Source organism: Fringilla coelebs (genome assembly GCF_963513975.1).
Source record: "Fringilla coelebs genome assembly, chromosome: 8".
In the NCBI taxonomy this organism is placed as follows: Eukaryota; Metazoa; Chordata; class Aves; order Passeriformes; family Fringillidae; genus Fringilla; species Fringilla coelebs.
Window position 1 is genome coordinate 12,711,165 of NC_140066.1, and position 23,654 is coordinate 12,734,818.

Genomic DNA, 23,654 nt, shown 5'->3' on the forward strand with positions numbered 1-23,654 from the left:
CACTGTTGGATGCTCTACACATGCATTGTCCCTGGAGCTTCATAAACCTAGAGAATATCTGCCTTATGTAACTTAAATCATTATTGAGTGATGAGGGGAAGATTAAACATGAAATTACAATAAAATAATTTAGCTCTGTTGTGTGAATGTGATAGTTGATGCAAGCCAGCTGGAGGCTAACACATCAATTGAAAAATTTATTTGGGAATCACCAAATTATGAAAAACTGTGTTTTTCAAAGGAGCTTAATAGTGTTGTTTAAAATTCATTGGGATTCAGGGCACCTCATTCCCCACTGAAAATCCCAGTCTGGGACAAGACTGTGCCCATGCTGGCAGACCAGGCCTATGAACCAGCCCTGTGTGTCCCTGGCTGCTGGCAGAGCTAACCAAGGAGTTGAACAGAACACTATTGCCTTCCCAACACACCAGCTGGGAAAGAACTGAGGACTTCCTCTGTTCTGCTCATTCTGGGATCTTCTTCCCAGGCAACACCCCTCACCATGACTGTGTTTGAGGCAGCAGTGCTGGGAGCTGGAGGGGAATGGGCACTCCCTGCAGGAGATGCCATGCAAACACCAGGAGTGGGATGAAGCCTGCAGAGAAGCAGCAATGGTAGGGGGACAATAACATTCCAGATAGATTCCAGATCAGGGTATCAGAGGGACCACTGTTAATGATTCACGCCTCTGTGCTTTTGGAAATATTTCTTGAAGAAAGGTTAAAAAAGACAAGGGGTTGGGCCAGGGGAATGCATGAGAGAGATTTGAGAGAAAAGGGAAAAGGTATGAGTTCTAAGTGTTTTTTGTTCATCTTACCTATGTTTTTGTTAGATCTGCCATGTTCAGCGATCTCAAATAGTTCAAATTTAGATTTATGCTCATCCTTAGCTGCTTTAAATGTATGTGTGAAGTAGCCTCTTAATCATCTTTTTTTCAAGACAGTATCAGTATTGTTCCTCATACCAGATATGTGAAAATCTTAGAGCATTAACCTTCTCTTGTTCCACATTTTCCCACTGAACCGTTTTCATTAAAGATTAACTTTTACCCACCTAACTTCAAACAGACCCGAAATGAACACCAGCCTGAATGCTTTCTGACAGAGTTACTAAAGAATTAAATTATAGCCACTATCATATGAGCTCATAGAAATCAGAGTTTGCCTAATTGAGGGGCTGAGAAGCGTGTTTCATTTTGGTCTCCATCCCCAAATGTTACAGAAAGACATGATTTGTGCCTGGGAACACGTAACTGTCCATATTCCAGCTAAGAGGAGCATTTGGATGAGCTGTGACAGCATTTTAATGAAACTAATGGTTTTTGCAGAGCTGTGCAAGCATCTAACGAGATCTCTCTGATGTGCCTGGCTTTCACTCACTCTTCCAGGTAGAGGTAGCCGTTCTCCTGTGCCAGCCTCCGGGCGTGCACCTGGGAGTCCTTGGCCGTGGTGCCGTAGGAGATGACCATGGCCCCGTAGTCGCGGCACATCCTCACGCGCGCCGGGGCCGTGCTGGTGCTCAGGATGACAAACACGGGCACACGGAGCTCCGAGGCGTGGTGAGCAACAGCCATGGAGAAGTTACTGTCTGAGGCCACGATCACCCCTTTCCTTTGCTGCTCCTGAAAAGCAGGGTAGTTACTGCACGTTAGACGGGGTCACCTAGCTGTCCCATATGATCCTGGACCATTCTAATGATCTGTTTCCTTTATTCCCTTTACTAGCTGATTGAATTGTGATATTATGGTACACTGTATGCATGGTTGGTGTGATCTCAGGATTTACACACAAAGCTAAAACAGCACAAGATCAATCCCTGTGCCTGCGCTCCTCTGGGTTCAATTCTTGTTCCATGAGAAAGAGCTGAAAAACTCCAGCTGATCACAGAAGAGCTGATAGCAGGTCCCTCAGAGCATATATCTCTGCTCTGCCTGTATGAAATTAATTCATTTCTGCTTCCTTTTAATAGAAGATTTCATTTATATTACAAAAGGCAGGAATAACCACTGCTCTGGGCTGCTGTCTCATGCCTATTTTAACAATTACTGCAGAGACTCCTATGACAATGGCAATAATCTCCTATGACAAATGATGAACAAACTATTCATGTAAGAAAACTGAAATTCATTACAAAATCAATTGGTGATCTAGATCTTTGTCATCACTCATTGTAATTCAGTTTCATCATTGCTCATCAGTTTGGTGGTTTCAACACATCAGAACTACAGTACACATAAAAACACTTGCATCTTAATGCCACAAGAAAATGCTGATGTTTCCATTTTGCAAGCTTTTGTTTCAAACATTTTTAAGAATTTCACTGGCAGATCAGCCAATTGTAAATAAAGTAGTATTTTACATTCAGACCTATCTTTGCTGTGTTCAGTACAATGATTCTAAAGACAAGAAACACTGTGATTCCATGGAAATTAGAGGTAAATTTATCTTCAACTCTGCTCCATTTTTGTGAAGCAGAGCTACTCTACTTCTTTTTGAATGCTGACATTTTGCTATACCTGAGGCAATGACATCAGAAGGTAAAGCACACCTCGTTCCTTCACAGACCCTGTGTACTGGAGGAACTCCTTCTTCAGGTAGATATCCATTCCATACTGCTTGGATAGCCTAGAATACTGGAGTAGATAAATAATAATATGTCAATAGATCTACCAATAAGAAAAATCTTCCACACCCCATCAGCTGCCTGTTGAGGCATGAGTTCTACTGCTATATATGAGCTCTAAAAAGAAAAATTCATCTTCTGGTTCTTCATTCACAACAGAATATTGTTACCTACCAGGTCCTTCTGCTTTATGGAAGTGATATTCAAACTCAGAGCAGAGAAATATGGACCATATGCCATCAAGAACTCTGAAAATAGCACTTGCTTTGGATCTTACTGTTCAAACACAGTCATTAAAAGAAATATTTTCAATTATCTCAAAACCCATACTTCCAGTACTTGCCAGAACAGGATATTGACTACCCAAAAAATAAGGTCATCACCTAATAGATACAAAGGCCATCAGAAAATACCTCCTTGAGCCCCATTATGGCTCAGCTATGGTTTCTGCCACTAATTCACTACTGAGTGCTGTCTATTTTACAACCTAAGGCCATTAGAATATTAGTAAAGACATTTCTTACTCAAAGAAAAACGGAAACAATAAAAAACCATTTCCCAGGACTGCAAGTGCAAGCAGCAGTTGTTTGGAAAAGCTTAGTGTTTGGAACAGAAATGATGCCTGAGCTGAGGGGAATTAGCAAGCACATTACATGTGATGCAGGGCCCAAGTGTGTGATTTTTAAAATTTTTAATGGCAAATATTTGTTAAGCTTTATAATAATACACTCCCAGCATGTATCAACATATTAATTTCCTATTACCATATTCATTAAACCCAGAGTTTTACACAAGATAACTTGTGAAATAGAGCTGCAGTAAGCCTGTGGGTGCCAGCTCCCCAGGCTTACTGCAGCTCTATTTCAGAATTGGCTCCATCTCCTCTATTGGCTGCCAAAGCAAAGGAGGCCCTGGTGATCTAGGGGATCAAGTCCTCATTTAAGATAAGTCATGAAGTGAGACAGATCCAAAAACAGTATGACAAAATATTTCTCTCAAGCAATATCTGGTGGTGTTGTACATACACTGTATAGTGTGCACAATGACACAGCTTTCAGACTGCAGGACTTTCCAAGTGAATTTATATAAACTAAATAGATCTGAATCAGACACTTGCTTTAAAGTATGCAGTTAGACTACACGTTTCAGGTGAATGTTTCAAGGCTTTTTAGTGGACTTCCAAGCATATGTTTAAGTTCCTCACCCATAGGTGGGGCCAGATTCTCTATTTTGCTTCTGAAAATCCTGACATAAGAGCTGCCACTTGCTGCTCCTTTGCAAATCTGGCTGCGGAAACTGAAACAATGGAAAGTGCTTAGCACACTAATAGGATAATAGTTTATATCCTAAACATCCTAATCTATGAGAATGCCTATGCAAAACAGAACAAGAGCATCATAAAAGAAAGGCTACCAGTGCTTCACATACCATACTTGTTTTTGTAGAGAATCTTGGATTCTCTGTAAATCCAAGATTTAGAGCGAACAATCAGAAAAAGGATTTAAGGAGATGAATCCTGTGCATAATAAAGTTGCTAAGCCTCCTACATTTAAAACTGTGTCATTGAGTCACTCTTTTCCACAGGAGTGGTGCACTTTAGATTGATATTTATCTTTAATTTTGATAGTCAGGATTTTAATCCTTTATGTTATCCTTTTTGTCTCCTTTAACTGAGGATTTTTTCATATAGCCTTAATATAGCAACTACTTCTAACAAAGCAGGCATCAGTGCTATTTGCAGTTGAACTGACCTCATGTGTGACCTCCTAAGACTCATTGAACCAGCCTGGAAGATTTTCTTTGGGTCACTGTGATCTTATCTAAGGACTACAGATACCATGTCTAAGGTACAGCACACAGCACAGCCCCCCTCTGGCATCCACAAAGCTAAAACAACACAACCCTCACAGCTCCTTCATCAGTAGTAGCCAAGCCATGTGTCCAGCTTGATGTCAATTCCTCGTTTTCTTATGCTTGCTAGCTCTTGGACATGTTACTATCCATTCATGATGCCATATGTCAGCTCCAAGGCAAAGTCCTGCCTCAGGAACCAAGATGCTCCATCCATGGTTTTACCTGCAGATTAGGAATCACCCTATGCAAAATGTTTCTCTTTTCAATTAATTAAATGGATTATATCACACTCACTTTTTTAGTCTAAAGAAATTTCCTTGAAAGGGGCTCTTACCTCTACACAATGAGTCAAAATAAAGGTTTTCTGGGTTTTTCTTGACACCACTCTGTGTTTTTGAAACAGTGCATGAAATGCACTAATAACTTCTGCAGGAACATTACTTTGAATAACAACAGTCATGGGCTATTTTCACAATAAAATATACAGGTGTTTATATGGGTATAGGTTTTCCACTATTTTGATAATTTTGAAAGAATAGTTCATAAAAAAAGACTAAAGTGAGACTGGTTCAAGTTCAGCTTGAAACAGTAAACGCAGAAAGGGGATCAACTGGGTTGCATAAATCTGCCAGGGACAACAAGGAGAAAGGAGCTGTTTAAGTTGAGGGGTGTCATGGTTTAACCTCAGCTGGCAATTAAATATCATCCTACCACTTGCTCATTTCCCTGCCCCTGTGCTCTGGGCAAGATGAGAATTGGAAGGGTAAAAGTGAGAAGTCTCATGGGCTGGGATAAGAAAAATTAGTAAGAATAAATAAATAAATAAGTAAATAACAACAATGTAATTAAAAGGAAAATATCAAAGAGAGATAAATAAGACCCAAAAAAGACAGCTTATGCAATTGAAAGCAATTGCTCACCAACAAAGCTGATGACCAGCCAGGCCCTGAGCCACAGGCCCCCAGCCAACTTTCCCCCTAATTCTATTGCTGAGCAAGATGTCCTATGGTGTAGGATGTCCCTTTGGTTAGCTGGGGTTAGCAGCTCCAGCTGTCTCCCCTCCCAACTCCTTGTACTTCCCCAGTCTTCTCACCGGTGGGATGGAGTGAGGAAGAGAAAACACCTTGACTCTGTGTAAGAGCTGCTCAGCAGTAACAAAAGCATCTCTGTCTTATCAATGTTTTCATCACAAATCCAAAATCCAAAATCCATCACAGCCCCATACCAGCTACTGTGAAGAAAATTAACTCTATCTTAGCCAAAACTTTCCTGTATTCCAGCCAAATCTTTTGTGCCACCGTACAGCCCCAAACTGTCTTGCACCATGTCCTTTGACACAAGACACATTTCAGTTATGTGCTACAAAAAGCACAGCTGTCCTTATTTTGGGAATGCTAGCCTAAAAATCCCACAGTGGAAGTAGTTATGATGTCTGTGCATCAGCAGGCATCATATGGGGACAAGGAGAACTGCTGCACTTTGAGGACCCAACCCCTTCGCTCCAGGGACTGCTAACCCCAAGCAGATTGCAAGATTCTTACCCTGTGCATGTCAGAAAAACAATCCACAAGGATTCATTGAGACTGTGATTTGGGACTGCTGCTAGAATTGCCATTTAGAAAAGACACTCTTTTCACCCACCAAAAGGAAAAGAGATTACCCAGAGAGCCCAGAGTAGCCTGCTTGAGGAGCTCCCAGTGGTAGAAGAACACCATGAAAAAATACAGAAATACAGTACAGCTTGCCATTGTACTTCTCTTATGCTTCAGCAGACCTTGTACATTGATGGGGGCATCTCAGGCATTTCTACACCTGACAGGTGCACAGGTTTGTGTGCATCCTTATTTTGCTGAAGACACCTGTGGCAGAAATACCTGGTTACAGAACATATCCAGCCCTTCCTGGCTGGCCTGGCTGAGAAGGCAAATCTGTATCTTCAAACCCTCCAAATATGAGGGCTGGTTCCAAACCAGACCCTCCCACAAGAGTGCTTACCCAAACACTCATAGTCTGCCACCTCCAACTCAGGTTCCTAATAGCAGGAGTTTTTCACTGGGAGCATAATACCACAGTGCATTAAGTCTATGCCTAATGTGGTTTATCCTTTGTTTACAGGTCACTGCAATCTTTGAGGATTTAGGTTAGTGTAAACAGATAAGAAAATTATTACTGACAGTTAAATACAATTAATATGAACATAAGTCTTCTCACACAGATCTGTCTGCTGCAATTCACACATACCCTTTCTTCATTTCTGATTGACTGTCATAAGGAAAATGAAAAGAAACATTGAAGGAATGCAAAACCATAAAGATTCCCTACCATGCAGGGGGTTTTCTGAACACCACACTGGATTTTGAAGGCTGCTGCACTAATGTCTTCAAAGCGAATCAGCCTGTTACAGCTTGCCAGGCTGGTCCTACTGCTTGGCTGAGGGATGCAGGAGAGGGCATCCCTAAGCAACTCCTCATTTCGGCTCACTATCTTCATTTCCCAGGTCTTCACATCCCCGTTCAGGTAATCCTCCTCACCAAAATCCTTCAGTCTCTCGGGGTTGATAGAGGGTGGCTTCTGCCCAATAAGGCCATTTCTTACAGGGACATCCTTACAGCAGTGAAGATCACAAACTGCTGGGATATCTTGTTTCTTTATTTTATTGTCATCCCTGAAAACAAAGAAAAGAAACTTGTTAAAAAGGCTTGGATGATTAAAGGTTTGATACTTGCATTTTCAGTTGCTCTTTGCAAGCCTCAAACAGGCAGAGTGAGTTGCTACTGACATAATACCTACCTGTAGGTGCACTGAAAGATGCTGTAAGCCTTCCAGCTGTTAGAAAAGCCCCAAATAACTCAACACGTGGGCAAACTGTGAAACTGTCCTACCCAAGAAAATAAGAAATATATAATTTGTGCTCCCTGGACAGCAAGACCTTCCTTAGTACTCAGTATTCAACCAGCAATGATCCTAGTTCAGTGCTTCCAAAAATTTTGTAATAACTGGAATTGTATTTTCTGCACACAATTCTATCTTTTTCAAAAAAGGCAAGGAGCTGCTGCAGACCATTCCCACATACTATTAATAGCAGTAACAAATGCCACTACACTGTACACAGGAGGTCTGCTCTCTGCCCTTGCATACTTGCAGAGCATACTCTTGACAGCCATCAACTGCCTCGTGATGAGAAGGAAATTACTTTGATAAGGTATAATAATTGTATCCTCCTCCATAGCTAAAGAATTAGGTCTTCTGATCTGTGGGTTTACATTTCGTGGGTAAATACCTGTGTAGATATGGCAGAAATGTGGTGGCACAAAAATCTCCTTCCCCAAGAAACATACGAGAGAGCACTGCTAGAAAAAATTGCAGGATTTGCTACCTTCAACTGCCTGACTCTGTGGTCCACAGCGTTCAGTCCACAAGGAACACTGTGCTGTAGTGCAGGATTCTGCAGCCCTACTAACAGATAAATGCAAAGCTTCTAGGAATTCTTGGAATTTGGAGATTATTACGGGGAAAGGGAGCATTAAGCAGAAGGCCAGTGATTTGGAAAAGAGCTGATACCACCCCTGGTTTGTAGCTGTGATTAGACAGATGGTATAAGCTCCTCTACATGACTCACTATTAATCTATTTGGTGGAAATGGTTTTCTAAAAACAAACGTGTAAAATTATGTCAGAGATTCCAGCATTATCTCCAACAAAAAATATTTACCTTTTTCCTAAAATAATTTGGGTCTTAGTTTTGCAGCTATCCAACAACAGGACTGGCTAAAGCACATTTTACAGCACTGATCAACACCACAATATGCTTTGCAGCAATTTCCAAAAGAATTTTTAAATATTTAGAAACATCTGGTTTTTGAGCAATTGCCCACTTTGGGCAGTATCATCCATGTCCTTAATGGTATCAGCAATCTGTGCCAGTAGCTCTGGCTCCTATTACACTTCCAATTCCTCCACCAAGTAAATCACATAACGATATGGGCAACATAAAATGTTTTATTATTAGAATCAAGTAATATACCACAGCATCAATCATTCTGTATATCTTCACAGGAGAAAATTTTTGTAGCAAGATCTTCTCTCTCTAATTAATGAGAACACTAATTTTCTAACATAAAGAAAGTATATACACATTTGTAACCTCTTTATGTTGAAATTTGTTATCTAAACTATTTTCCCAATACTTTATCTTAAAGCTGATACAGCCTAACACCAGGCATTCTGCTTCAAATCAAGCAACTTATCAAGGAGCTCTGTTCCATACTTTTCTGCATCTCTGCTCCATTGGGGTCAGACAGCTGGAACACTTCATAAAGATGTTAAGCTTCCAGTGTTAGCTAGGGTGCACATTAGTCTGCTTAATGCAAAGCTGAGAACCAGATCAGACTGCCTCCCTGTGAACTTGTTACAGCACAGCCCCCAAAAAACAGCAGCAGCAGCAGCATCCAGGAGGCCACAGTGCTGGTAGAGTTCATTCCATGCCTCTCCCTTCCAAAGAAATATTTTCCATATCACAGACTCCCATAACACTCCAAAAGGAAGAACAGATAGGTCTTATTTCTGAACATACTGTCTACAATGTTTAGCAAACATTAGCAATGAATTATTGATGTAAGAACATATGAATTATGTTCTTACACCAGAAATGGTTTAAAGGGGTCTATGTAGGGTAAAAAAAAAAAAAAAGGCAGGTCAAAAATTTGTGAGTTTATGGGCCAAATTTTTATCCAACTGGCATTTGAGATGGAAGAACAATTCTCATTTTTCATTGCATCTGCTGCAATTAAAAAGTCTATAAAAACACCCAGCCAAAGATATCATAAGAAGTTTATCAATGAAGCAGGATTCTGTGAGAAAGTACAAGTGCATGGTAATGCTTCATCACACTAGTGCTGTCAAATATTTCTATCTGCAAATAGACTAAAATGGAATATTGACTTTTTGCCCTAGCCTTAGTGTCCCCTTTTTGCAGAAAAAAAGGAGGGAAGTAAATCAGATTCTCAGTCCTTGACGTGCAGTACCACTCCCATGACCAGTGAGTATCTGCTCAGGACTCCATTGTGACCATTGGTAAAGAGGAACAGAAATCAAACAGCTGTAAAATATGTAAACTCAAGGCTTTTCAGGCTTGAGTTAGGTTTAGAGCACATCTGAATTATTACCATCTCAATATTTAATAAAAATCTATCATACATGTGCATCTGAAAAGTCAGCAGCCTCTCTCATTCTATTGTACATATATGTATTGTGTGTATTTATTTCAGAATAACTTTGATTCTTCTTCTACACCCACATGTTTCATTTACATTAGAGAATGACATGTTCCCATATTGAGCCCACCTGGATGTGCCACAGACCCTCCTAGAGCTCTCAAACTCCCAAGGTAAACAGCGGGCTGAGGTTTGATCACATATCACAAATGGCCCTGCTGGGTCAAAAGTATTTCTTGCCTCAAAAGCATTCCACATGCTTGGCAGAGATCTAGATGGATTTCTTTTACAGGAACAGCCAAAGCAGGCAGCAAATCATGCAAGTGCTCACAAAAACACAGCACATGACTTCTCAAGCACAGTCAAAATCCAGCCCCTATTCTGCAGCCATGTCCACCAGCTGAAGATCTGAGCCAATATAAATCCAAACCCCAGCGTTATAAAGCACTGCTCCTTTCAAATGGAGCTTTTCCTTTTTTGGAGCTTGTCACAAGTTTTCATTAAAAGGTCTGTTTATTTCCAGACATAAAACAAACACCCAGCTGGCAAGCTTTGTTACATGATTATAAATTGCAACATTTTACCTTCAAAGTGATTAGTAAAAGCAAACATGAAAATACAGTTTATAAACCTACTTTTTCAAGAACAGCTGCTCAGCATAACTGGAAAAAAAAAAGAGAAGATCCATATGCAGACTTTCCGTAAACAATTAAGGCACAGGAAAAAATATCATTTGTTTAAGGAGATAGCTTTACATATTTTAAAATCTCAAAGTCAATGCAAAGACAGTATGTACCAAAGTGTACTCCTACAATAATAAAAAGCAACAACTTGGAATGAATCATTTTTCTATTTCCAGTTTGGTTTTTTGAACATACTGAAAATATTCATCAAGTTAAACAGCACTAGGGAAAAACATTCAAAAATAGCAATATTAACAAGCTAAGAAAAAAATAAAACCAGAAAAAATAATTTTGGGAAGATGAAAGGCAAGAATGCAAACTGTACCTAAAGACCACAACTGTTGCCTTTGTTAGACAGAGAAGTGTCCAAGTGTGCAATGATGGGCAGTTACATGTCCCCATGGTGAAGCACTTGAGATTGCCTCCCTCAGGACCCACAAAACAGACTAAACAGATTAAACTGAGGCACTGGATCTCCTCTGCTTCTAGAACTGAAGGAACAAAATCTGCAAAACCATGCATGTCCAGGGAATAGCAAAGTGTGAAAGACTCGTCCCCATTCTGCCCAGGATAAATGTTAGGGGGAGATGGTATTAAAGTATGAGGTAGAAAATTTAAAATTTCCCTTCTTAGAGAAAATAATTAGCTCACAGAACTCATTGCAAGAGGACTCTACAAAGAACAACAATGTAAACGGGCTCCTAAGAAAATGCACAACTAAATGGAAGTAGTGACTGATACACACATTGTTCAAGAATTAGTCTGTGATTCAGGAAGCCCCTGAGCAAACTCCATGAAAGCATGTGAGAGAAAGTGCCTTAGGTGGCTTTCCTTTTTCTCCCAGTTCTGTTACTGGCCACCCCTAGAGAGGGGACACAGAGGAGGACTGCTCTTTGGCCTGACCCAGTGTTGATTGCAGATGTGCCCAATGCCAGCAGTTAGCCCCTTTGGCAGCTTTTACACTTTAAAAATGAGTCACAACAGCATCTTTTGAGGCAGACACAAAGTTGAAATTATGGACATACATTCCCATGTACTGATTCCCAGATGGAAATTCAACTGTCACAAAAGGAAACTAGTTTTAATATAAGACTGAAAACTCAGCCTGTCTTTGTCATTTCTACAGCAGTTTTTGTCATCTGTGTTCACAGTGATGCACATTCACTCTAAAGAGGGACTGACAGTATTGCAAATTGTGCAGTTGAGCAGTCACAAAATGTTGAGATTGAATACCACTTCAAACTCATATGCACATGTTCTCCACATCTGGATTTTCATTCTGTCCTTTTTTAATATTTTGGGTGTAGGGGTTTCTTAAGGTCATACCTATATGCTGCCATCACCTTCAGGTTCCCTGAAGACCTTCCTGGAGCACACTGACCAAGAGACATGGGTAAGAAACAGCTTTAGACATATTTGTCATCTGCTTTCAGGTAACTGGGCTCAGATCTTACACCTGCAAGTCCAGAATACTTATTAAGGCAAAAAGTGACCCCATTTGAAGTCACTTCTGCCTCTTTCCTCAGTGCTGAGCAGAGATGGGTCAGGTACAGGGGGCAAGGCAGGGTGAGCAGCCTGCTGGAGGTAGCAATCTGCTTGGCTTATGACTGCAATGTGACTGGGGCTGGGATCTCCTCTCACAGGAGTGAGAAAGAGGCAATCCCGGGATATGACAGAGAGGGCCCTTTCCCTCATCCAAATCCCTTTTACCCAGAACCTCTCCAGCTCCATTAATCCTTCTAATTCCATGTCCCAGTGCTGTCTCCTCTGACCCTTCTCGCCACCTGAGCCTCCCAGACCCCTCTGACACTTTCCTTGTTTGTTGCAATCCCCTTTTCCAGTAGCTCATAAATATTCCTCTTCCAGCTCAACTCCTCTTCTGCCTTTTTACCCATTCCCAAATACATCCAAATACTGCAACAGCAGTAATTCTTTAAAGCATCTCAGCAACTTGTGCAAGTGTGACTTTATGAAAGAAAAATGTTAGAAAAATAGACGCTTGCTGAGATAAAAGTATCAAGAAAGATCATAACAAATGTCATCTGCACTACCAGAAATTATGCAGGTTAGGCACTCAATAGTGTCTGAGTGCCCTGCACACCACTACAGGGTGACAAGTAAGCTCCTGCAGGCACAGGGAAGGAACACAATAAATTTGACAGTTCTCTTGCTTTGATAATAAATTCAAATCAGATAAAAGGAAATACTGCACTCTAAATATGACTGTCTTGAATTATCATTATTTTGATATTGAATTATCAGTATTTTGTGCAGAACACCCATTTGAGACTGTATCACTGCAACTAGTGGTTCATACAGGATGGAAATATAAAATGCATATCTGACCTTTATATATCTAAAGCCTATGCAAAGTGATTGCTCCTAAATCACATAGGAATCACCACCACCTTCCCCTAAACAGAAGGACAAGTTCAGCAAATATTAGCTCAACTTTATTGATGGAAACTGGGGCACAGACAGATCCAGTGACTTGCCTAAGACTTCCGCAGGGCTATTTATCAGAGTGTCTTAAAGACAAGGAGGTCGGGCCATAGTAACCATGCCCAGTGACAAAAGTGTGAGCACTGTGACCATCCAGCACAGCTACAGAATAACCAAGCCCTGAGACTGAGCAGGCCTTTAGAATGCTACTCACCATCTACAGCTCTGACAAACCCGTGTGATGCTGCACCAGCAACAGAAACAAAGAAAGCTCAAGCTCATGCAGCAAGCAACCAAGCTGTATTATCACTTCTGATAAAAATCTTTCCTTACTTTTAGCAAGTCAGATTTACCAGAAACTGAGCTTAGCACTATATATGCCTCCATCTGTGGTCATAATCTGTTGCCATTCTTCTGTACACGCTATGCTTATGTCATTGCTTACTGCTCTCAATGGCAACTGGGTGTCAGCTGCTAAATAGAAAACACTAGGAAAAGCAATCTGAAAGCAAGAGGAATTCACAAGGCCACCCATGATGGAAATGCTGAAGCAGAGGTAACCAACTGTCCCTCAAACAGACCCATCCCTCTCAAAAGTTCTTGTCAGACATTCACAGCTGTGAATGTCAAATGATAGCTATCCAACACTGCGCAGAGTTTGGCAGCCAAAACTCATGAAGCAATTAAACTTTTTCCTAAATTGAATGTATTCTGAGTCTAGAGGTTTTCTGGTGATAAACACATCTCCATAATTCACTTCCAATTAAGAACGAATAGCATAACTCAAAATAGAGGAAAGAGTGGTCCTGTGCTGAAAGGAGATCCACAGTGCCCTGCAGAACAGGTCATATCATGGGTGACTTTGGGCAAGCCCTTTTCACAGTGCAGAAAACCTTGTCTTCCCCTTTATGAACAGCATCAAGTCCACTGAAGCAATTTAAATGTTAACAACATCTGTGACAAGGAGACGCAGGAAATGAGAATTGTTCCTTGTTTGTACCACATCTGGCAAAACCAGAGTGTGATCTCAGTAGTGGTGTCCAGATAATGAAATGGAGGGAAAAACAAACTATGGAAAAGGTTAAGAACGGGGTTGCACAACACCACCATGCCATGTGTGTGCACAGCCTCAGCTCATGCTACACAAGGACACTAGATGACTCTTAAATTCCATCTGCACCATCCAAGTTTGACAACAGGAATTTAAGATCACCATAAGCACCATAACAAAGACAACCACAGAACTGTAATAACAGGATCTGACATGGGCTATCCCAAGATAAATTTTCAGCAGTCCACTGGCCTGTCTAGGGTTATTTTTGATACCGTACCCTTGAAGAAATAAAAAAGCTGAACTCTGTGGGCTAAAAATATTAAAATCTCCACCACTTCTAGTGGATAACTCCGAGAGCAACCCATATCCACAGAACCCTGGGAGATTATGGAAAATTACAAACAAATTCCTGGATTTTTTGCTTGGTTTGTTTTTTTTAAGGAATTAGGAAAAGGAAAAAGAAAGCATTACCTATACAGCACAGCGACTAAATAAACAACGAGGCGAAGCAAAACTCCAACTACGACACCATAAGGAGGCAGGAGGGGTCCAGGGGTTGTCATGTCCTTGGGCCTGGCCCTGGGGGGACCCCGAGGGCTGACCATGACCCCTGAGGGGGATACAGGAGCACTCTAGCTCTAAGTCAGACAGCAATATTCTCCAACCTTTGCCAGAAAGGATCGTAGTCTTCGTCTTCCCTGTAGCGCTCCCTGGGACTTCTGTTTTTTAGGACCCTGAAGTAGATAAACTGTGCTGCAAAATTCATCGTAACTCCTGGTGCAAAGCAAAGCTGGGACACTGCTGGCAGGGGACACACTTGCCTGTGAGAAGTGTCAGCCCTGCACTGCCTGGGTGGGAAATAGAGGCAGTGTGCTGTAAGCAGCTCTCAGGGCTGGCTGGGGGGGAAGTGCCTTGGAAAGAGATGGCTGCTGCTATTTAAAGAGATTATTTCAGAGCACAACCTGTCCTTGTCAATTTGAGTCAGGGCCTGGATTATGCTTGGGTGACGCTCTGTTAGCAGGACACTTGAAGCTTTGGTTACTTACTGCTTAGCTGTGGAGCATGATCCCCACCAGCTGCAGGGCCCATGACTGAGCAGCAGGGCTCTGGCAGGCAGAGCAGCAGGAAAGGGATGCCAGGTTTGGGGGGCTGAGTCTCCGCAGGGATGCTTTCAGGCAGCCCCAAGGGACATGGCTCCTCATGACTGGGGTACAGAGGAGACAGCTCAGTTCGTGTAGGTCTTCTCTTGGCACAAGTCCCTGCAGCAGAAAAATATCTAGATCTTAAAGAACAGAAAATACCATCTAGGGGAAGGACTGTAGCAACAGTTAGCTATACCTATGTACATAACTGTTATATCTATTTACAGCTAGATGGGGTTTATATAGCTATATAGAAATACATATATGTGTGTGTATGGGTATATGTATATAAACTCCATCTAAATTTGCCTTTCTTTGCCCTGAGAGAGAACTAGCAAAGGCAGAGACACAGTTCCAGATACAGAATGGCTGTGCAGCAGGGATGGGGCAGAAGTCCTTTTGTGGTTCCTCTCCTCTCAAATATATTCCTGATGGAGTGCAGTACTCAGACTGCCTGGAGACAAACCAGGTATCTATTTCCAGCTATGAGAGGGCCCTCAGTACTCTGCCTTCTACTGAGACCATACAAAATCTTAATCTCCAAGACAGAGAACAGACATGCTATAAAATGTAACCCAAGCTGCAACCTAACTTTCCCCACAGGACATCATGAGAAATGCTATAATCTAATTTATATGGGAGAGTCAAAATAAATGCTCAAATAGTCTTCTGGGATCTCTGGAAAGTCTGAGTTGTGCTGGTGGAGCCTTCCCTGCACTGGCGTGGCAGGCAGACCCGTGTTCTCTCGACTTCATTAGTACTGATGAAGCTCCAGATTGACCATTTTTTCCAGTTTCTCACACACAGACCGCTTTTATTCTTTCTTTTCCAGGTGGTGGATGTGCAGGTTGTGGTGGTGCCATGTGCTACAAGTGGCCACAGCCCAGCAGCACGCTGCTGCCAGGGGAGATGAGGAAAAAATGCACTTATATGCTGCCAGCACTTGCAGCCCTGCAGCCAAGTTACCTTCAGGCCAATTTCACCGGTGCCTTGAAGCACAGAGGGAAGGCAAGGGGAGTTACTACTCTGTTCACAACACAGCTGAGCTGCAGTGGTGGGCAGGAAATGGAACTTTATAGCGGTGAAAATGGAAATTCCTTTGGCTCTGGGGGTCCAGATGGATGCACACACGCCTTGACATGAACTCAGTTCCTCACAAACAAGGCTCTGGTCTGTGACTGGCACTTGTAGACCATGTGCATGGGTGAAAGGACTGCTGGGACCATTTGGTCAAGAAGCTGGAAAAAAATTCACCAAGCTGTTGCATGACAGAAGTACATGAAGCACTGAATTGCTATCCCTATAAAACACTCCCAAACAAGCAGCCAGCTATAGAAAAAGGATCTTTGGGAATTTCTGCTGCAGATTTCAGCCCATGTCAAGCATTCCTTCAAAGCCCTTGCCACTTCCAAACCTGTTCACAGTGCTTTAAAACACACCACAATTACCACAGGAAAAACTAGCTTTCAGCTTTGATTTTTTCTTTTATATGGATGGAAGGAAGGGATAAGTAAGATACAATTACAGCACTGGTACAGTCAAGTGATATCTAACACAATTGCCACGAAAGTTACAGGTCACCCCAGATGACATTTCTTTTCAAATCTAGAGTTTCTTACTTCCCTCCAAGCTGCTCTTTGGTGGGTCCTAAGGGAAGGAAGCCAATGCCTCAGGGCTGTATATCTTTCCAAAGGTTTCACTTAAAACTTCCATGCTGCCACCACTCACACTTTGTGCGTTTGTGCAAGGAAATTGTCATTCATATCTGCCCAACTTTAGGCTGAGACCACAGTAAAACCAGACTTGGTCAGAGGCACTGTGTACATCTGAAATTGCAGTTATTGGGAAGTGGTTTTATCCACATCATTATAAAATATTATCTTGTACTTAGACAATCTGGTGTCCAAAAAAAAAAAATGAAACACACAGTTAAATCAACAGAGAGGACTGAAATGCGGTGCTTGTGTGCTGGTGTGTAAGAAAAAGCAATGATTAGCACTGGAAAGAATTGGAAAATCCAAGTCTTAGAATAACAGTTTTACACTCACCAGGTCATATATAACTGCCAGCCTTCCTCCCTCAGTCCCTGGTGCAAAACCCATTAAGAATAGCATAATGTTGAGAGTAACAGCTGCTTCTTTTTCTAGAAAACCTTTTAAACAAGGTTATGCTGCACTTTTCCTGAACTAAAAAATAAAATAGAACCATTTTGGTGTCAGAATGGAAAACAATGCTTCATTCTCTTGTAACCAGAGAGAACTCAGTTTGGACAGCACTGAGAAAAATAGCCATGGCCATTGTAAATAAGGACTTTATTGAATTACAGGACTTGAAAGATTGTTTTGAAGGGTTAGCCAAGCTTTTTCCTACACTAAATAAAATTAATAACCTTTCCAACCTCAGTGAGAACAGCATGGGTGGGAAGTGATAGTCTATCCAAAGCAGAGAATTCTTTACAGAATTTGATCACTTGCAGAAGGAAAGAGGGTGGAGACAGTCTACAGTTAAGCCAAGAAAAACAAGAAAATTTCTCAGAGAATAGCAACTCAGAAAACCAAAATGATAATTGAGGATTATGCAACATATTGATGCGAATGTGGTGGTAAACCACTGTGATAATCAGTATGGATAAAAAATATAGTCATCTCATAAAGAATTGCCAACTAAAAAAAAAAAAAGGAAAAAGAAAAAGGAAAAAATATAGGCACCAAAAAGATTCCCATTTCCTTCTAATTAAAGACACTAACTCCCACCTCAGATTCTTCATAAATCAATATTCATAGAGCAGACTGAAGTTTCAGCCCCCAGTGTTTATATTTTTATTTGTTTTCATTTGTCAGCAGCCGACCCACAACAGTAAAATGTCACATTCCCATTTACTATCTTTAAGGATCGCAGAAAAGGCTGACAAGGTAGATTCAAATCAGTGGAAACAGAAGTAGCTTCCCCCCAAGCTGCATTTCACAGAGCCTGAAACAAAGAGCAGGCATCAATTCAAAGAACATATTTGCTGGAGCAAGACACACCAGGGAAGCCTGGATGTGCTTTATCTAAAGTTATGACTGTATCTGTTGATGTGGGACAGACTGTATCTGTTTTATGTAAACATTTTGCAGAAAGGATGAAATATTTCTCAAGGCAAAGAGCAAAAGCTTACATTAGAGTCCAAAAATTATCTCCTCAAAATAGTATCTATTTCCATAAGAGGTCTAATACTAAGATGCTGAACCAATAGCATCAGATGAGGAAAAACTGGCAACACAAAGCTTCTGCCTTGCTGTAACACAAAAAATGTACATTCTCTTCTACTGAGACTAAATAACTGGTAAGAACCAGCAAAATATTTTGTGCTGCTATTTGGGATATTTAACATCTTGCTTATCTCAGTTTCAAGTGGCAGGAAAACATTTATAATGCATGCAGAGGCAGCACATTAGCATTGCAGATGCATGAAAGTACCCAGGACTCTATTCTAAGCCACTTCACAGAAATTGTATTAATGAGCAGAGACTGTATCCAGTTGTCTTTGAATAACAGGAGATCCCTTATGCTCTCACTGGCTCCAGTGTTTTGCCCATGCGATCTAAAGCACTGGTCATGCAGTTGTGTTCACGCAGAGTGGAAGGGCCCTGGCTGAAGCCCACTCAGGGAATCGCTGAAAATCCACATTTGGTTCTCTGTGCAGAGAACAGGAACTGCCATCAGCTGTTTCAGTTCTGCTTTCCCAGACACATTAGACCATCAGAGTGGCACCATATAATTTCAAAGTACTACTGCAATAATTTTTTCTCACTAACAGAGATCAGCAGGCATTCAAATGGCAAGTGAACGTGAGCTGCAACACAATTAACGCTGGGTTTTTAACAAACATAACTCCCAAAGGGATTCTGATTTGCCACAGCCTATACAGAAGCACTAGACGACGCTTTCAGAGGCTTCAAATGCCTTGGAGGATGTGTGAGCCAGCAGCAGAGCAGAACAGATGGCGTTTCTGCGGAGCGCCGGTCGGTGCCTGCCGGGCGCCGCTCACCGCCCCCCTGGCACGGGCACGGACCGAGCTCCGCTCCCGCAGCGGCCCCAGGGTCAAGTACGAGCAGCCGGGGCTGTGACCCTGCCCGAGACACTCAGGGATCCAAATCCTCTTCCCTGCCCTCCCGCTGTGTCTAATTAAAACGCTGAACTCTCGGTTGCAGTTCACGCTGTGCCGGAGATCAGCTCACCTGGGCTCTGCCCAGCGCGGCTGCGGGAGCAGGAGAGAGATGCAGCCGCCGGAGCCAGGGATGGGGCGGGAGAGGAAGCGGCCCCCGGGTAACCTGGTGGCCAGAACAGGTCACCTCAGTGCCACCCGTGGGGCAGCTCCCCAGCGGCCAGTCTCACGTGTGTGCCAGCCCGCTCCCCACGGCCCTGCCCCGGCCCTTCTGCCGGGCTGCTGCCCCAGCTCGCCTCGCCTCCGCCTGCTCCCACGCTCTCCTTCCAACAATCCCACCAAAGCTGCGCAATCAATTCCCTCCCAGCGGCCCCAGCAGAACACTCTGGGCACCCTGGACTGCTATAATTTCTTCTAAATTCAAACCATAGGCTTTTGCCCCATCAGCTTCTCCCAATTCACCCTTTTAATGATAAAGAGATTACTTCAGAATTAGTTATAGTATCCTGATAGTTCAGTTGGCTCCTGTCCTCACTTTTGATGCTTCTTATTCCTCGAACACATGCAATGAGCCCTCCATTTCCCTTTGACTTTTTTATCCTCTAATCTTGTATTTCCTCTTTTCTCAGTGTTAATGAAAAGAGACGTTCGAGAGACACCACTGTCAAAGTCATGCCTTCATTATTCTGTAGATAGCAAAAAAGTATTCAAAAAGATAGAAACAGCACAGAAATAAAAATAACAGAATGACAGATTAATATCTGCATTAAGACATAATATTTCTGTTATGCTTACAAAGAGTTCCAGAGGTGAATATAGATTAAAGAACATTTGGGACAGATAATCTAAAGCATTTTACTGCATCTGGACAGAATACTGTAACAGATCTTTTAACTTTGAGCTAACTGGTCTCTTAAGGCAAGGAAGGCTGTCCCAGACATTGGAAACAGCATCCATGCTATCCCAATTTCCTATATGGATGCTGCTTCAGGTGATAATTCTTGCTCCTACTTCTTTCATCCTTAACACCAAACTATTCATGCAGATACAGCAAACTAAAAGCAAGTGTAGCAACCAGCAGGCTCCCTCCTAAATGCATATGGAACCGATTGCACTTTAATGAACTCATTAGAAAAAAATTTAGAAGAGGGGTGGAGGACAATAATTCAGTTCACATCTGTTTTCCAACAATTGGAGTTAATGTTCTGCCTCTAGAGTTTGTGGAGTGTGCTAATCTGTTCATTTGCTCATCTGCTCACAAGGTTTTTCATGCCTTGAATCAACTTTTAACAGAAATCTTTTCATGGGCCCTCTCTTCTTTCCTGGTTATACTATTTCCCTATGGTAACTACCACACATTCTCCTGTTAAGTAGTGGCATTATGAAAGTATTTAAGTGATCTTTTACTGCAGTTTTTCAGCTGGAATTAAAGAGGTGAGAAGCCATCAGTACCATACAGTAATAACTAGCTGTACTGTTGGGGAATCTTGTTGGACAGGATCCATCATGTGATTAACTACACAGGCAGCAGGACGAAAAAAATTCATACACATTCTTGTTCACTCTCTGCCTGGAAACATGTATTGGAAGCATGTTTGAAGAAAAATTGCAGCTAAAGACATAAGGGATCTATAATAACAAAGGAACTACTATCATCCTGCTACAGTATTGTATATTCACTCACACACGTATTTTAAAAGGAATTTTAACCAGGGGTTTTTACTGCATTGGCTTTAAAATTATACACATACTATAAATTTTCAGAGAAATGGCAGTAGAATGATTAGCTTGGCTTCTCTCTCTGGCACGCCATTCTTCCCCTTGCAAGTCTCCATGACCTTGTAGTAATTAAGAGGAAAGGAGACCATGCTGAGTGGCAAACAAAAATTGAATTTATTTCCAGCTGTTTCTCTGTTTTGTTAGGTATCTCCACTCACATGCCAAATATTACTTGTATTCAAAGGCTTCACATACACGGCTGTTGCCTTCCCTAATGGGGAAAGGTACACAGGTGTTAAGCAACAGACCTTTGCTATTGTTATGACTCGTGTTCAGCAAGGTGCTACTCAACATGTGAATAGGTGCTCAGGTATTAGCAGGTCCTTCATGGAACGAAATTGTGGCTTCAGTTTCAAGTAATTACCTCATTTAATTGGTGTGGTTTGCAATACTGATCTGCTAAAGACACTAGCTGAGTAATTCTAATTGGGGAATAATCAAGTGCTTCCCCTATATTATTTTCCCTGAAAATTATCAACCACAGGCTCACAGATCTATTCCCCATTTTTATGTGACGCAAATGGGTGCACGTAAAGTTACAACAGCAAAGGGCCACAACCTTCTGCAATAGAAAACAGAGCAAATATCAGGCCACCGTGTGTGCAGTACAAGACTGGGAGTAAAGTGATCCCTGAATCACTATTTTTGCTGGGAATGTAGTTAATCCAACTTTTTAAGGTTTCTTTTAAAGAAAAGAAAGGTTTCTTTTCATTAAAATGGGTGGGCGCATTGCATATCATATTTCATAGGGTTGCTGAGGCATGGCCAGCCTTCATAAAATGCCTGAAATCTGTCAAATGAAAGGACATAACTTGTTAAAATACAAAACAAACAACAAAATTCACTAATATTCCATGTGACCCACCTTTTCCTTCAGCTTTCTGATTCAGTTTCCTTGCGGATCATTGCTCAGGAAGCTGAAGCCACAGACTGAAAACAGCCTGAAGCCATGGGATGCTTACCTAATGCTGGCAAACAGAATCCAGCCTAGTGTGCTGGCACCAAGATGACACCAGGGAGTCCATTCCTGTAGCTGACTCACTGCTGGCTCTAGGCGTAGCACAAAATGTATTGTTTTGAAGGAGGCTGGATCAGAGTTGTTTGCTCCATGACACACAGACTTGTTAACTTCTCCAGGGAGGGCAGAGACAGAGCTGATCTTCACAGTGCTTCACACTATGAACCACATGATATGGGTTTTTTAACTGCATCAGAAACTATGTCTTTATGACAATAGCAGGAGGACTTGATATTTTTTGATGTCCCCTGCAAATCGAGATAATAAACACAAGTTCACATGGAACAAACCAGAGAGGGGCTTGCACTGGCACAGGGAAGGTGAACACTCATTCAAGGTTGCTGACCTGTAACTCCACCAGAGGCTGCCAATACCGACAGAGGCATGGAGGCTCTGTGGAGACTGCCAGGGATGTGTGCTAAAAATCACTACTATCCAAAGCTTTAAATGGCAATGTCCACTCCATTCTAATGAAATCACCCCTGCAAGAGGCCCTTCATCTGTTCACCAAACAGAAGTACTGTTGCAGAGCAAACTTCTGCTTCCCTGAGAAGCAGCCCAAAAGCTGCATGCCTGCTCTGCACAAATCAGCCTCTCCAGGTAATAAAATTCTGCTTCTACATCTGTTCAACAACTGCTCCAACCCAGCAGTCAGAAACCAAATGAATCAAGAGAGTGAAAGCAAGTGACCTCTTCCAAATGGATCATGTAACAAGTCTCAATTTACATTAGGTATTCAACAGCCTCCAAGTAGCAAGAACTCCTGGTCATGAGCAGCTGACAGGTTACGCCTGTGACAAGAGCCTAAGGTACCTCCACAGTCTCTAATGGAGACAAATCTTCTCTCAGGGGCAGGTAGGCAGACTACACAAAACTTGCACAGATTTCATCATCCACCAGTGTTAAATCCAGGGTGGTGATTATACTCTTTCATTTCTTTCTCTTCAGGGTAAGGCACTTTCCTCTCCCTACAAGGACTGCTTTCCTACCATATTTTTGTCTCCTGGAGTAATCTCCAACTAATTTTCTCTGTGTTTTACATAAGGTCCTGTTTTCCCCAAGAGTTTGCTCAGCTATATCCCCTGTCAGCCCATGCTGCAGGATTTCATGCCCAATAGCAATGTGATTTTTTTCACATAGCACATATGTCCTCTGTCAAGATATACCCTTTATTTAGTCCATTCTTTCTCCCTGTGCACCCTATGGGATCACTGTGCAGTTATTTATTGCTTTTGCCAAGCATTTAACTAGTCCAAGAAAGAGATACAGAAAGACTGTACCAAAAACAAACAAAAAAGCACCTCCCAAAATAGACTTAGTCCTTATGTTTGCTCTCCCTTTCACCAAACTGCCTGCTGGCATAAATTCACATCCCTGTTCACTGGTATGCTTTTTTTGGCTGCCAGTGTCTTGGGAACATCTCAACAGCTGGATTTTGTGCAAACCTACATTCATATGATCTCATTGTGTTCTCATATATGGCCATTTTGAAGATGAATGTGCTAAAGAATGCTTTCTCTGATGGCAATCAGTTACTAACTTCTCAGAACACAAATATGTTTGCATCATATTCTTTCTTCTCTCACATCTTCTGTCTTCTGAAAAACCTGCTTTACCATTTAATGGGTATTGTCACATCCCCAGATGTTTTGTACTTTAGTTGCCAGTTGTCTTACCCTGAAGCTTCCTTCTGAGTATTTA

General features: G+C 41.9%; 1 protein-coding gene across 4 annotated transcripts in view; it reads right to left on the minus strand.

Annotated features, from left to right (window-relative positions):
- The window catches only part of LOC311156520 (L-threonine ammonia-lyase-like), a 28,993-nt gene extending 14,239 nt beyond the window's left edge, over positions 1–14,754 (minus strand). The window contains exons 1-5 of one of the 4 annotated variants that reach the window (XM_084210520.1): positions 14,533–14,754; positions 10,324–10,350; positions 6,799–7,141; positions 2,516–2,632; positions 1,380–1,621 (exon numbers count right to left, since the gene is read on the minus strand). In XM_084210520.1, coding sequence (XP_084066646.1) covers positions 1,380–1,621; positions 2,516–2,632; positions 6,799–7,141; positions 10,324–10,350; positions 14,533–14,633 — 830 coding nt within the window. In that variant the 5' untranslated portion in view covers positions 14,634–14,754. Of the gene's footprint in view, positions 1–1,379; positions 1,622–2,515; positions 2,633–6,798; positions 7,142–10,323; positions 10,351–14,338 lie in introns of all 4 variants that reach the window. The other 3 variants (XM_084210518.1, XM_084210521.1, XM_084210519.1) reach the window with 3 other exon arrangements.
- Positions 14,755–23,654: the final 8,900 nt, after the last annotated feature.